At 46.7% G+C, this 14,902-nt stretch overlaps 1 protein-coding gene and 1 long non-coding RNA gene across 2 annotated transcripts; one reads left to right on the forward strand and one right to left on the reverse strand.

The window, feature by feature from the left end:
• Positions 1–238: 238 nt before the first annotated feature.
• On the reverse strand, positions 239–1,009 carry LOC119049452 (protein FAM236D-like). The gene is made up of 4 exons (XM_037145440.2): positions 992–1,009; positions 776–874; positions 419–582; positions 239–266 (listed from the first exon to the last, which is right to left on the reverse strand). Exons 1-4 carry the CDS (start codon positions 1,007–1,009, stop codon positions 239–241), a joined length of 309 nt encoding a protein of 102 aa, XP_037001335.2.
• A 9,861-nt stretch (positions 1,010–10,870) lies between these two features.
• On the forward strand, positions 10,871–13,570 carry LOC119049456 (uncharacterized). The gene is made up of 3 exons (XR_005082521.2): positions 10,871–11,086; positions 12,260–12,407; positions 13,391–13,570. It is a non-coding gene; the product is annotated as an uncharacterized LOC119049456 (long non-coding RNA).
• The last annotated feature ends 1,332 nt before the right edge of the window (positions 13,571–14,902 follow it).

The following is a 14,902-nucleotide window of genomic DNA, read 5'->3' on the forward strand; positions in this document are numbered from 1 at the left end:
CCTCCCTCTGCCACCACCCCACCCCCACCCCACCAGCACCACAACTAACAAGCCCCAATTCATCTGAGGCTGGTGTCAGTGTGTTGAAAGTTACATTGTTAAAAGGTCGAAGCAAAAACAGTCCAGCGTACAATGTTTATTTCAGGCCCAGGGACCGAGACACTGGGGAAGTAAGAGCATGTGGCAGCAGAGGGGGCTTGATCGCCATTCACTGGCCTATGTCTGTGGCACTGTGGTCTCAGTTTCCAAGTGACCGGTATCGTCCCCTATGAAGGCAAAGCAGAATGACAACTAGACTCTTGGGAACCCTGGGGAAGTCAGGCCTGGCCCAGGGCCTCTCTGGGTGGAAAGGGAACGGGAGGCACGTAGGCTTGGCTGTGAGCAGTGAGAGAGGCAGAGGCTGGCTCCAAGCTCTCACCTGAAGGACTTGGTGAAAAATGCCAGGGCTCTCTGGAACGAGCTCCTCCAAGACCCCTGGGAACCAGCAGACCCCTTGAGCAAGCCTGTGCCATTGGATGAGTTCTCTGTGGCGTCAGACAAAGAAACAATTTCCTTAGTGACTTTAACCTGGCCCTTCATGTTCTGAAAAAAGAAAGACTAAGTTGTCTTACCCTAACGCCCCTGTCTCCCCTGACACTCATTCTCTTATTCAACAAGTATTATGTGCATGCCCAGCCCCGTTTTAAGTGCTGGGGATACAACAACGACTGCTACGGACCCAGCCCCAGGGCCCTGGGGCTGACATGTCAGGACCACAGAGAGAAATCAGACTCACCAGGTCAGGGGGTGGAAGGAAAGGAGTGAAAGTGCGATGTGCCCGTAGTGACCAAGTCCCGTAGGGACTTCCTTGAAGACACCAGCTAAGCTTCTCACTCTGCTGAGGGCAAAGAGGCTGAGGGTCTCTCCCCTCCACGCCCCTTCAGCTCCTTTGGCCCCGCCCTGTCTTTCCTCCCTCCTACAGCCCAGCGCACACTACTCAAGCAGTGGATACATTTCTGGTGTTGGACATCCTTTCTGCTCCTGTGTACCTTACTCCCACCCCTCCAGCCGCTCTCTTTTCTTCTTGTTCTCCCCTCTCTCCCTTCGATCCTTGTTTCCTTTCCTTTGTTTTTCTTCTTTCCTCTGAACCTCTCAGCAGGCTCAAACCAGGTGTCTGCTTGCTGAATGACAAGAACAACAAAGCAGAGGTGTTCATGCAGATGGTGAGTTGTCATTTGGTGGGGATGCCATAGACGGGAATGGGTCCAAATGGGTTATCAAAGCACGGAGGGTGGGCTGGGTGATGGCATCCACAGTCCAAACCAACACCGGAGTTTCTCCTCTCAGAGGGTTATGTGAGATGCCACGTCTGTGAGACAGTCAGCATCCGGTAGATAGTGGACAGGTGGTTTGGAGCCTGGAGGGCTTGGAAAATGTGAAGGAAAGAGGGCACAGGCCTGTGCTGGGCTAAGGGGAAAGCAGAACAAGTGAGGCAAGAGCTTGTTGTTGCCTATTCCTGCTATATAAAATCCCACCTTTGACTCTTGGGTTTCAAGAGAAACTGTCTAGTTTTGCCCCCTGTTTACCACCCAGAGCTAGGAGGGTCTGTGCCACTGACTTGAAAAGGCAAACAGTATCTGGAAGGGAAAGAGGAAGTAGGTGGCCTCAGAGCCTTTTATTTGGTTTTAAAAATAATAGTGTTGTTTAAGAAAGCATCTTTTACATAACTGTGAAAATACAGGGCTGATCTTCTCTGGGAGCCTATCTTGGGCCGTGGCCGGGGGTTATAGAAATAAATGAGTCTCTGTTGCTGCTTCAAGCCATTCTGTGGGAGAGAAGCAAAAAAGAAACACACACACACACACACACACACACACACACACACACACAACTCAAAAAAAACCCCACAACAATGGATGATTGCAATAGAGAGAGGTGGAAGGAAGGTTACATGGCTATGGGAGATCGGAGGAGGTGCAGCCACCCAGCCTTGGGAGTTGGAATGGAGTCTTGGAGATTTCCCAAAGGAGGCATACCTGAAATGAGTGAAGAAAGAAGTTGGCCAGGAAATAGAGGAAGGGGAGAGTTTTGCAAGCAGAAGCCCAAGACAATAAAGTGAGTTTTTGCAATTGAAAATAAGCAGACCCAGGTTTCTCTTCTAGGGGTTAAGTAGAAGTCAAGGTCAGTCATGAGGTTCCAGCAGGGGAGTAGAAAATGGTGTTGCACGGAGACACTGAACCCTGGGTTTTGAGAAGCAAAAGTTTTTGTTTGTTTTTCTTTCAATTTTAGTAAGGGTCCATCGATTATTGTCCCTTTGTGATTTACAGTATTTTAAATGTACTTTTATTGGGGTGACATTGGGTAATAAGATTACATAGGGTTCAAGTATACATTTTTATGATACATGCTCTGTAGAATTGCATCGTGTGCCCACTACCCCAAGTCAAATCACATACTTTTTTAATGAATTTCCTACCCAAGGCCCCTTTGCCTAACCTCATGACGCAGAACTTTTCTCCTATGTTTCCTTGTAAGATTTTCAATTTTACAATTTACACTTAGAGCTCTGGTTCATTTTGAGTTAACTTTGGCATATAGTATGACGTACTGAAGTGTGTGGTTTCTTTTCCCCTATGGAGATGCTTTTTTTTTTTTTCCAGCACCATGAGGTAACTGTTAATTTAATCATCTTGGCGCCTGTGTCACAAGTCAACTTACCGTATATATGTAGGCTTATTGCTGAGCTTTCTATTTTATCCATTGATCCATATTATGGTCTAATATTATGGCAATACCACAGTGTCATGATGTCCATACCTTTGTTGTAAGTCAGGGGATTTGGTGGTGCAAGTCCTGCATTTTTGTTCTCTTCCAAATGGCTTAGGCTATTCTGTGTCCTTTGCATTTCCACATAAGTTTTAGTAGTAGCTTTTCATTTAAATTATGAATATGTCAAATCTATAGATGATTTACTAGAGAATTGACATCTTAAATATGTTTGAGTCTTCTGGTCCATGAACTTAATATTTATACCTCCATTTATAGAATTCTTCTTTAATTTATCTCAGCAATATTTCAAAGTTATCTATGTACAAGTCCTGCAAGTATAATGTTAAAACTATCAGTAGGTATTTCATTTATTTTACTGCTATTGTATGTGATTTATAAAAAAGTCCATCTCCAAATCTATATTCCCAGTATAGTGAAATTTTAAAAATACCTTTTCTATATCCACTTTCTCTCTTTTGACCTTATTAAACTGCTTATTAGATCTGGGAGGTGCTTTTTTGTATTTTCTGCATAGACTATCATGTCTTTAGAAAATACAGGGTTTTTTTTTTTCTCTTGCCTTATCAGCTAGGACCTCAAGCATAATGTTGACTACACATTGGAAGAGCAGAGATGTTGACATATTCCTAATCTTTAGGGAGAAACATTCTCAGTCTTTTGCCATTAACTATAATGCCAGCAGCCGGTTTTTGGTAGAAGCACTGTATCGTGTTGAAACTGTTCTTAAGTTAGCAGATGTTTTTATCATGAATAGATGTGTTATATTATCAAATGGCTTTTCTGTCATACATTGTGATAATCGTTGTTTTTCTTTTGTTCTCTTAATATGGTAGGATGCACTGATGCATTTTTTAATGTTAAAATAGACTTGCATTCCTAGAATACACTTTGCATGGGCACAGATTATACTTTTTCTGTATCACTGGATTCAATCTTTTAAAAATTTCATTGGGGGCTTTAGACCTATGTTCATCAGGGATATTGGCCTGTAGTGCTCTTTTTCCCTTTGTAGTGTCCTTTTTAAAATTATTTTTATTTTCTATATAAAAGTAATGCTGACTTCATAAAATTCCTGTATTCGCCTCTCGTATTCTCTGAAAAAGTTCTATAGGACTGCTACTATAGTTTTGTTTTAAACGCATGATGTTGTTTACAAGTGAAGCTTGCGAGGACTAAAGTTTTCTTTATGGAAAATTTTTGAATTAAAAATTGAACTTTAAAAATCATATAATACCATTTTTAAACAATCTTTAGAGATGGCCAGCAATTAATTACATGTACTTATTAGAAAATTAGACAATTCTAAGCATGCACTATCACTGGTAAATCCCCCACCTTTTCTCCCAAAGAAAAGCTTGCCTTTGATGCATAGGAAGTATCTTGGCAGTGTAAAGCAATTTTCCTTGGAACTGAAGGGAGCTTCCTTTCTCTCTCTCCCTCTCTCTCTCTCTCTCTCTCTCATTGTGGTAAAATACACATAACAAAAACTTATTTTAACCATGCTAAGTATTAAATGCAATGACATTCACACTGTTGTGAAATCATCCCAGCATCCATGTCCAGAACTTTGTCATCATCCCAACCTGAAACCCTGTACCCATTAAACAATAACTTTTCATGTCTTTCTCCCCTCATACCCTGGCAATCACCATTCTACTTTATGTCTCTATGAATTTGACTACCTTAAGTACCTCAGATAATTATAATTGTCATCTGGTTTCCAGCTCATTCATTTAGCATAATGTCTTCAAGGTTCATCCGTGTTGTGGCATACATCAGAATTTCTTTCTTTTTAAAGCCTGAATAATAGTGCATTGTACCACATTTTATTTATCCTTTCATCCACTGATGGGCACCTGGGTTCCCACTTTCTACATCTTTGAAAATACTTGTTATATTCTGATTTTCTTTTTCTTTTAAAAAATAACAGCCACTTAGATGCATGTGAAGTGATATCTCATTGTGGTTTTGATTTTCATTTAGCCCAATGACTAGTTATGTTGAGTATCTTTTCACGTGCTTAACAGCCATTTGTATACCATCTTTGCAGAAATGGCTACTGAAGCCCTTTGCTGATTTTTGAATTAGGTTGTCTTTTTTTTTAACTTATTTTTGAGTTGTAGGAGTTGTTTGTATATTCTGGATGCTAGTCATTTAAAAGACACATGATCTGCAATTATTTTCTCCCATTCTGTGGGCTGCTTTTCTACTCTCTTAACAGTGTCATTTAATGCCCCAAAGTTTTAAAATGTTGATGAAGCTGAACTTACCTACTTTTTCCTCTCTTTGTTGCATATGCTTTTGATGTCATATCCAAGAAATCATTGCCAAATCCAATGTCCTGAAGCTTTACTCTTCTGCTCTCTTCTGAATTTTATCATTTTAGCACTTAGGTCTTGGTCCTTGATCCACTTTGGGTTAACTTTTGTAACAGTGTATGGGATGTCTCCAACCTCACTCTTTGCCATGGGAATATCAAGCTTTCCCAGCACCACTGGTTGAAAAGACTGTCCTTTCTGCAGTGAAAGGTGTCGGTGGCCTTGTCAAAAGTCATTTGACCACATATGCGAGGATTTATTTTCTGACGTCTCTGTTCTATACCATTGGTCTCTATGCTCGGCTTTATGCCAATAGTACACTCTTTTGATTACTGTGGCTTTGCAGTAGACTTTGAAATCTGAAAGTATGAGTCCTCCAACCCTGTCCTCTTTTTTTTTTCTCCCAAGGTTGTTTTGGCTATTGTGGGTCCCTTGAGATTCCATATACATTTTAGGATTTTAAGAAAAATTTCCACCAAAATTAATGTCATTTGGGAATTTGACGGGCATTGTGCCGAAACTTTAGATCACTCTGGGTAGGACTGCCATGTTAATAATATGAAGTCTTCCAATCCAAGAACACGAGATGTCTTTCCACTAATTTGTGTCTCCTTTAATTTCTTCCAGCAACGTCTTGCTGTTTTCATTGCACAAGTCTTCCATCTCCTTGATTAAGCTTATTCCTAAATACTTTATTCTTTTTGATATAACTGCAATTGTTTCATAATTTTCTTAATGGATTGTTCATTGTTAGTGTACAAAAGTGTAATGATTATTGTCTGTTGATCTGTATCTTATAAGTTTTCTGAAGAGTTCCAACACTTTCAGATTTTGAATCTTTGGCATTTTCTCTGTGTAAGGGAATGTCACCTGTAAACAGGTATAATTTTGCTTCTTTCTTTGCAATTTGGATGCCTTCTTCCCACCGCCCCCCTTACCAAAGTGCTCTGGTTAAGGCTTCTAGTATAATGCTGAATAGAAATGGTAAAAGTAGTCACCCTTCTCTTAATCCTGATCATTGAGGAAAAGTTTTCAGCATTTCACCATTGAGTGTGATGTCTGTATATGGCTTTAATTATGTTGAGGAAGCTTCTTTCCATTCTTTCTTTGTTGACGGTTTTTTTAGCATGAGCGGCTGTAAATTTTCTCAAATTCTTTTTCCCCATCAACTGAGATGCTGTGGCCTTCTTCCCCTTCATTTGTTAATGTGGTGTGTCACAGTGAGGAAAGACACAGAAGAGGACACAAACAAATGGGAGCATATACCGTGTTCATGGATTGGAAGAATTACCATCATCGAAATGTCCATACTGCCGGAAGCAATCTATAGATTCAATGCAATTGCTGTTAAAATAGCAAGGGCACACTTCACAGATCTAGAGCAAATATTCCAAAAATTTGTATGGAACCCAAAATGACCCCGAATAGCCTCAGCAATCTTGAGGAAGAAGAACAAAGTTGGAGGGACCACAATACCTGATATCAAACTAAATTATACGGCCACTGTAATCAAAACAGCCTGGTACTGGCACAAGGAAAAGCATATAGATTAGCGGAACAGAACGGAGAACCCAGAAATCAGCCCACACCTTTATGATCCATTAATATTTGGCAGAGGAGGCAAAAGAATACGATGGAGTAAAAGCAGTCTCTTCAATAAATGGTGTTGGGAAAATTGGACTGGTACATGCAAAAACTGAAACCAGACGACCAACATTGTGCACTTGAAAACCAAACAAGTCGAGGAGAATGGATAGCTCATATTTTAGAGTTATGCATTGAAATATTCACCATCATAACATAAGATGATTTTTGGAAAATCCGGAGGAAAGGGCAACAAGAAAATGCATATGAAATGAGACTGGCTATGAGTTGTTCATGCTTGCGTTTGGGCACTTGATAATTGGAGGCTCCTTCACTATTCTCTCTTGTACAGTGGTTCTCAAAATGAGGTCTTCCACCACCAGCACCTGCATCACCAGGGAACCTGTCAGAAAAGCAAACTCTGGGTCCCACCCCAGATTTTAAAATCTGAGACTTAAAGATGTGGAGGTGAGCAATCTGTCTTTATTTAAAAAATATATTTTATTTATTTATCTTTAGAGTGGAAGGGAAGGAGAGGGGGAGAGAAATACCAATGTATGCTTGTCTCTCATGCATCCCCTGCCAGGAACTGGCCTGCAATCCAGGCATGTGCCCTGACTGGGAATCGAACCTTGGTTGTTTGGTTCACAGGCCCATGCTCAATCCACTGAGCTATACCAGCCAGGGCAGCAATCTGTCTTTCAAAAGCCCTTTGGGTGACTCTGATGCAAGCTAGTATTCCAGGAACACTGCTTTACTGAAGTGAACCTGGATATTGTTTGTAATTTTGTGTACAAAATCTACTTGTATATGTTTGATAATATCCAGAGTAAAATTAAACAAGGAAGGAAGGTGGGAAGGAAGGGAAAGAAAGAAAGAGAGAAACTGAGTTGAGCACGGTGGCTCACTTCAAAATCAACTCACTTTTCAAAGACTCCAAAGGCTTTCTGTAAAATAGATACAAGTAGAAAGATGTCATTTAAAACAGGTATCACGTGCAAGAGCAACAGCACGGAGCAGTCTCTTAGGATAAATACAGTAAAAGATGTGCAAGGTATGAATGTGCAAAAGCTAAAACTAAATACTATACTGGAAGATTAAAAGGTTAAAGAAGGCCCACATAACCGGAGAGACAGCCCACGCTGATGACTGGGAAGGCCGGATATCGAAAAGATACTCAGTTCCCCCTGAACCGCGCCATAAATTCATTGAAAATAGACTCCAAATCTGTTACAAATGAGTTTCCAGGGAACATGGCATGCTGACCCTAACGTTTATGTGGAAGGGCAAAGTGCGAAGAATAGTGAAGATATGCCTGCAGACTGATGATGCCTAAGAGGTGGGGACCTGCCCTACCAGAGATCTAGATGTCTTACCGCGAGATAAAAATTCAGACAGGGTGGCAATGACACCGGAAATACAGAAAGGTATGCAACAGGACCTATGCTCAGAAACGGAGACACACAAATACGGACCAAAACGACTCCAGACAGCGCCGAGTGCCCCCCGGGGGTGCAAAATCACCCCCGGCTAGGAATCCCTGGCATAGGAATACCGATCGATCTGAAAGAACACATGCTGAATTCTGTAGAAGTAAATGACAGAATATCAAGCGCACGAGTTAAAAATGCACGCACATGCAATATTTCACATCCAAAGAGAGAATGGTCTGGGAAACAAGGCTTGGGAAGCACAAAGCTCCACTTCACTTCAAGCAGTTACTGGCCAACCTAGTACAGACAGGCTGAAGAGAGTTAGGAGCGCCGCGAAGGGGTGGGACTTTGGTGGGTGAGCTTTAGGGAACTCAAAGCTCATAGGTCGCCGACCAAAGCGAACTGTGGGAAGGCAGCGCTGGAAGCTCATTGGCCTTTGTGGCAAGGGCGGGAAAGCGAGCGAGCTAGCAAGACAGCGCCTGCGTCTTCCCCTCAAGATTCTCGTCCCAGTCCATTGCACGACCTGCTGGAGGCTGACCACAGGCTAGTATCGGGAAGAGGGCCCCTGGTTCTCTACGCCACTTCTTTCCTCCCTCCCGCCTGCTCTGGATCTCCAAACCCTCCCACCTCCGCAGGGTGCCTCCACCCACTCCTGATATGTCCACGCTGCCCCACACCCCCACGCACACACTCTGCAGGACTCCTGTGGGAGGACCCATTGCCCCAGCCTCCTGACCCCTGCCTGGCCTTTGGCCCCTGGGCCAGGCTGCCTTTGATTCGGAGGTGAAAGCGGCAGCAGCGGCGGCGAAATATTGGGCTGCCTGTGAGGGGGTGGTGCACTCTGGGTCTGTGTGTGGGGGTGGGGCAAAGGTGTGCTCCAGCATAATTTTGGAAGCGTGGAGAGGAGCATGGAAGAGTGTTGGGAGGCTGCGGCGGGAACGCCAGGTTTTGCATGAAAGCGGCGAGGGGTGTGTTGGTGCAAGAGAACAATTAGTGCGGTGAGGAGTTGGCTGCTGACTAGATCAGGGCCTGCCATTCCGTACCGGGCTCAGCAAACTTCTGTTCAATGAATAACCGAGGGGATGAACGAAAATAATTACTGAAGGAGGGGCTTGCGATCCTGAAGGATAATGCGCTCTGGTGGAGGGCAAAGGTCCGCCATCTTAAAGGAGCAGCAAGGAAATACCTAAGATTATGGTGGGCTGCACGAAAAAGATCAGAATGGAGTGCGATAAAAAAGAGTGAATGTAGGGCATACATGAGACTAGAAATAGACCTGAGCGCCTGAGGCATGGATTCATGAGTGGGAAGTGAATGGATGCAGAAGATTGGGGAGGCAATTGTGGAAGTGGCTGCCAGGAATAATAGTAGTTGAGTATAGCAGAGTACAGGGCGGGACACGAGAAGGGCAAGTAGTAATTGTTGAAGCCGGCACGAGAGTGCATGTGTATACCTGAAAGCGGGATCTATGTGGAGTCAAAGTAGGCAAGGAGAATCATAATCGGGTTGAGAGTATACAGGACCCAAGTCCAGAGTGCCTCGGAACAAGGCTATGCACGCATGAGCCTTCCTGGGAAGGAGGCTACATGAGCAGGAAGGGAGGGTGCAATGTGATTTCAGCGGTGAGCTGGATGAAAATGAATCCAGGCCCTTCAGGCGGGGTTTGCCAGGTCAGAGGAAGTATGTTTGGGGGTAAGGGACCATGTGGCCATCCTGACCCCTGCTTCTGGGCCCACAACCAAGGATTCCAACGAAATGCCTGCCGGGCCCCGCTGCACCTGCATCCGCACCACTAGGCTTCGGACCAGAGTCCCATGGGCGATTCGACTCGGCCTCAGAAGATCTCCACGTCTTCACTCTGCCTGCTGCCACAACCACAGCATCACTAACCAAGTCGAGGACCATGAGCACTGCTGCCTCTTGAAGACACGCCACCTCGCTTCGTGAGTACTGTGTCTGACAGGGGGGGAAGGGAGGGGCTGGCCTCCTCTAAACCTGACTGAGTTTAGGCGTGTAATCTCCCACTTTAGGAAGCAGCGCAGGCTCTTGCCTGCCAGGAGTTCCTTGAAGAGGAAGCAGGGGGCACACCGAAAGGGGAGCCTGACTGGAGGACTGATAAAGAGTGGAGCCGCACCTCCCAAAGACCACAGCTTTGTCAACAAGTTGGCCACTCAAGAAGGAGTTCTCAGTGAGCGTCTCTGACCAAGGGGGGGGCTGGGTTTGGGTATAGGGAACATGAGTACTTCTGTCACCAGTCTTACCACCCAACTCCGATGTGGCCTTGGGAAAGTTATCCCTTGGGCCTTAGCTTCCCCAGGTATAAAATGTCGTCAGTATTATCTACGGAGTGTTGGTGGGAAGGAGAAATTGTGGGGAGGGGAGTGGAAATGGTCCACGGCGAGATGAGACCTCAGGTTGGGAGCGAGGTAGCGTGAGGTGAGACGAGGCAGAAAGGACCTCCTAAGCTGTTTCCAGTTTCCCATAGCAGGGAAAGAGAATGCCATGTCCCAGCTTAAGGCCCACACCCGTGCAACCCCCAGGGAGGTAAGGAGAGTCTGGGGCCAGTCGGGGAGGCTCCCAACTCAGCCACTGCCCAGACCCTTTCCTCTCTTCTGAACTTCTGTGTTCCATCTCTAACCCTACTGCAACTTGCCATGTGACCCTGGGGGTAAACCACTTCTCTCTCTGGGCCCTGGTTTCCCCAGCTGCAAAATGAACAGCTGGTCTTCAAAGTCTTCCGAGCTCCGACACTCTGGGCTCCTATCCTCAGCCCCAAACGTGCCCACGTCTCCTCTCCATGGCTTGTCTCCTACCCCAGTCTAACCTGTGCTCTCTCCTCCTGCAGCCAGTCTCCCAAGGGGCTCTGCTGACGGAGTATTCCCCAAATTGTTTGTCTCTGTCCTGGACTCCAGCTCCCTTGAAGACGCAACCAACAATTTCTCCTTCCAGGAGTTCCCACAGGACCCATGTCCTGATCAGCACGTGAGTAGACTGAGAAGAAGCATGCAGCCGGTTGTGTATTGTGTGTTATTGGGTGGCCATCCTTGTGCTTGATGCCATGGGAGATAGGGAGAGAGGAAGTGAAGGTGGTGGTCATGGTCGTGGTCGTGCTGGTAATGGTGGTGGTGGTGGTGGAAGAAGAGGAGGAGGAGGAAGGGGAGGAAGGGGAGAAGGCGGCATCTCGGACTAACAGGCAAGGACAGGGCTCTTCCAGCTTTGCCACTTCTCACTTGTGGGAGACTTCGGACAACCGTGTTTATGTCCCAGAGTCTCCATTTGTGAGTCAGTGTACTGAGAGGGGACAAGATTCTGCACCCACAGCATTGACGAGAGGACTAGTATAACACCTGCCACATAGCTGGCCTTTAACAAATGGAGGCTTTTATTCCGTATGAAACAGATTGATGTTTCATACGGATAGAAGGTCCCGCTGTAAAGGGGGACCATGAGGGTGAGGGCCACCGGGGCTCAGGCGAAAGAGTCCCGAGGCCATTAGAGAAAGCTTTGTGGAGATGAGCCACGCTGTTCCTTGAGGCCCCGTGAGGTTTGGAGACTGTGGGGGCAAGAACCAGTCTCTACACAGGGACAGTAACCCCATCTCTCCAGGTGCTTTGCAGATTAAAACCCAGACACCTGTGATTTCCCATAATCTTCCCCGTGGCCCTGGGAATTCTGAAAACGCTGGCAGGGATTCATGTCTCAGGAAAGGTGTGGAGAAAAGAGATGGAAACGGAAACAGGCCAGGCAGGGGAAAGGACTTGCCCAAGCGACAAGGAGGAATGGTCAGCAGGCCTTCGGACTCCCACACTCAGATATTGCAAAATCCTGCCTCTCTCTGTCTACTGGTAGTGTGTGTCTTACAGAGGGTTTAACCTCCCCCCCCCCCCCCGCCTCTCCTTTCCTTGTTTCTAAGACGCTTAACCCTGGTCCTCCAGCCCTATGCCACCCTTGACTCTCCTCTCTTGCAGCCACGGATCCTGGGAAAATAGTTGGGTCCAGAGAGCTGACAGGGCCCAAGCTTAGTGAATGGGAAGAGCAGGACACCTCGGGTTGGGTGGAGCCTTCAGTGGAACTGGGGACTGAGGGGCACTTGTCGCACAAGGCGGGGAGGTGTGGGTTCCCAACTCCCATTCTCTCACACCCTTCTCTTCTCAGGTTCCCACCGCTTCTGACCAGCCCTTGGTCTCTGCCTCCTCAGAGTGGCAGCGGAAGCTGGAGGCGGCCGAGGCACTGCTGATTCTGAAGGAATCTTCCCAGGCCCCTTCAGGCTCCATCTCCCTGCTCCAGCCTTGAGCTGCACCAGGTAGCTTGGTCCTTGAAAGGCGAACACTGGGTGGGAATAGTTGGGAAAGCGGGCGGCGCTGTGGTAAGCGGGGCCTAACTAACGCCAAAGGCAGGGTTGGTGAGTTGAACCTCCCTGGGCCCAGGCACCCAAGCTCCTCAGTCTCACGCCTGAGATGGCAGTCGATGGCTGTCCAGTGAATCACCAGTTTGTCGAGCTTTGCGCTCAGCAGCAAATGTCCAGTGCCCCGATGTCAAGAAGTGAGGAAACTGGGGCCCCGAGAGTGGCAGGCGCTTGCCCTGGGGCGTGTAGCAAGCATAGCAATCCGAGGAACCGGGCCTCCTGACTCTCAGCCCAGAGTTTTTCTACCCAGACCCTTGTCTTCTGCTGTGGTCTGGGCAGGGCATTTATTTAGATAGGTGAACATGTGCCGAGTCTGGAAGGGGCTTCTGCTCCGTGTCCTTGGGGAGCTTCCAGTGCAGATGTGGATCCTGGGTGCCGTCACGGGTCGTGTTTTGCAGCTAAACCTCAATGATGAGCCTGGGGAGGAAGGACTGGAGGAGGTCTGAGGACAGATAGACACCTGGGGAGGCTGAGAGCGAAGGCTGGGCACTCCCGGGCCAAAATGGTGGATGGGGTATATAGTGTGTGAGTGAAGCAGCAACGCTGGAGGAACTTACTGGAACAGAAGGGGGTGAGGCTGGAGAGGCTGCCAGTCACAGAGGTCTGGCTTGCCAGGCTCAGGAGGCCAGACCAGCAACCGTGGGTGTTGAGGAGCCAGGGAATATGTGAGCTAGGGAGGAGCATATTCAAAGACCTGGGGCTTGGCAAAAAGAATTGTGGTGGCTGTGGTGGAGGGACCTCTGGCGGCAAGACTTGAGGTGGGCAAACCAAGGGAGAAAGAGTTCTGTGCCGTTATCCAGGTGGCAAAGCCAAAAAAGACGGGTGAGCCGGGAAGGGAAATGCATGCCAGCCGGCACTGACCTCTTCCTTTCTGTCTACAGCTCCTGCTGGGGATAGAGGGCTCCAGCCCTCCAGCGCCCCTCTCCAACCCAGGCCAGCCAGCTCTGTTTCTCTGCCTGTTGGACACCTGGGGCGCATCTCCCTCTTGAGCTAGAAGCCCAAAGGAGGAGGCTTCTCTAGAGTAGTGCCTGTGTATGCATTTGCAAAATGTTTAGTGTTCAAAGTGCTTAAAGTTAAAAAACATAAAGGCCGCCCCTGGCTGGTGTAGCTCAGTGGATTGAGCACGGGCCTGCGAACCAGACAGTCGTGGTTCGATTCCCAGTCAGGGCACATGCCTGGGTTGCAGGCTGGTTCCCTGCAGGCCAGTTCCCAGCAGGGGATGCATGAAAGGCAACCGTACATTGATGTTTCTCTCCCTCTCTCTGTCCCTTCCCCTCTAAAGATAAATAAATAAAATCTTTTAAAAAAAAACATAAAGGCCTTCAGGTCCTTCTGTCAGCTTTCAGGTCCTTATTATATGGGGCAATTCCTTGACTGAGGACAGATATTCTTGTACCTCCATCCCTCACGCCCTTGGATCCTGGGGCCTTTTTATGTCGTGTGAAAACCTGCTTGCGCAATCTAAGCTGATCGATCGGTCTCGAAATCGAGTTCAGTGTGTTCATGTGCTCCTATGCCAGATTTTGTATTTCGCTCATGATTGTGAAAATACCAGTGCACTCATGGTTGTACCCGTGCATGTGAAAGCATGATGATTTTTTTTCATTTTTGCTTCTAGGTTTGTGTGTGTGTGTGTGTGAACAAGTTATAAACTGTTGTTGTTGTAAGGCACTGCGATAGAGGAGCTGTTTGTTACCACAGACTTGTTACCTAGACTATCCTGACTCTAGCAGACTTGTTCAATTCAACTTCCAAAGGTAAAATCGCCATACTCAATGACTGGGATTTCTTAATGTGGCTGGATAAGAAAATGATAGAGGAAAAAAAGGATAGGAGATGTATTCACTCAGCAAGTAAGTGCCTACCCACTGCCTGGCATAGACTGTCTCCAGTTGTCCAGGGGGCCACAGGTTGAAATGTCTGGAGGATCAAGCAGATCATACAGATGAGAGCAGCCCAGGTGGGCTCTGGCCACCTGACAGTGCATGCTCTACCTAAGAGTGCAGCTGCCATTTGGCTCTAAGCAAATGTTGCCAGGCAGGAATGTGGGCTCATTGTTGCCACATCTCCTGGTTTTTAAAGAGAAGATGGGTTTCTAGATTTCTGTGTAAAATCTCAATTTTAAAATGTCTCCTATGATTTCCTCTTCTTTTAAACAAATAAGTGTTTTTATTGTTGCTCAGACAGAGTTGTCTCGATTTTCCCCTCACCACGCACCCCCCCACCCGACCCCTCCCACCCTCGAAACTATCCCCTGTTGTCTTTGTCCACATGTCCTTTATACTTACTTGTTCCTTGCCGGCCCTTCCCCTATTTTCCCCCATTATCCCTTCCCCCCTCCCCTCTGGCTGCTGTCCGTTCGTTCTTTATTTCAGTGTCTCTGGTCATAGTTT

This window comes from Artibeus jamaicensis, unplaced genomic scaffold, assembly GCF_021234435.1.
Source record: "Artibeus jamaicensis isolate MK-2021 breed Jamaican fruit bat unplaced genomic scaffold, CSHL_Jam_final contig_2794, whole genome shotgun sequence".
Classification (NCBI taxonomy): domain Eukaryota; kingdom Metazoa; phylum Chordata; class Mammalia; order Chiroptera; family Phyllostomidae; genus Artibeus; species Artibeus jamaicensis.

Bases quoted from the DNA above. Each gene is read 5' to 3' on its own strand.
- LOC119049452 (XM_037145440.2), bottom strand. The intron at 583-775 runs GTGAGTCTGATT...TTCTTTTTTCAG, and splicing joins TCCTTCCACCCCCTGACCTG to AACATGAAGGGCCAGGTTAA. The intron at 267-418 runs GTGAGAGCTTGG...TTGCCTTCATAG, and splicing joins TTTTTCACCAAGTCCTTCAG to GGGACGATACCGGTCACTTG.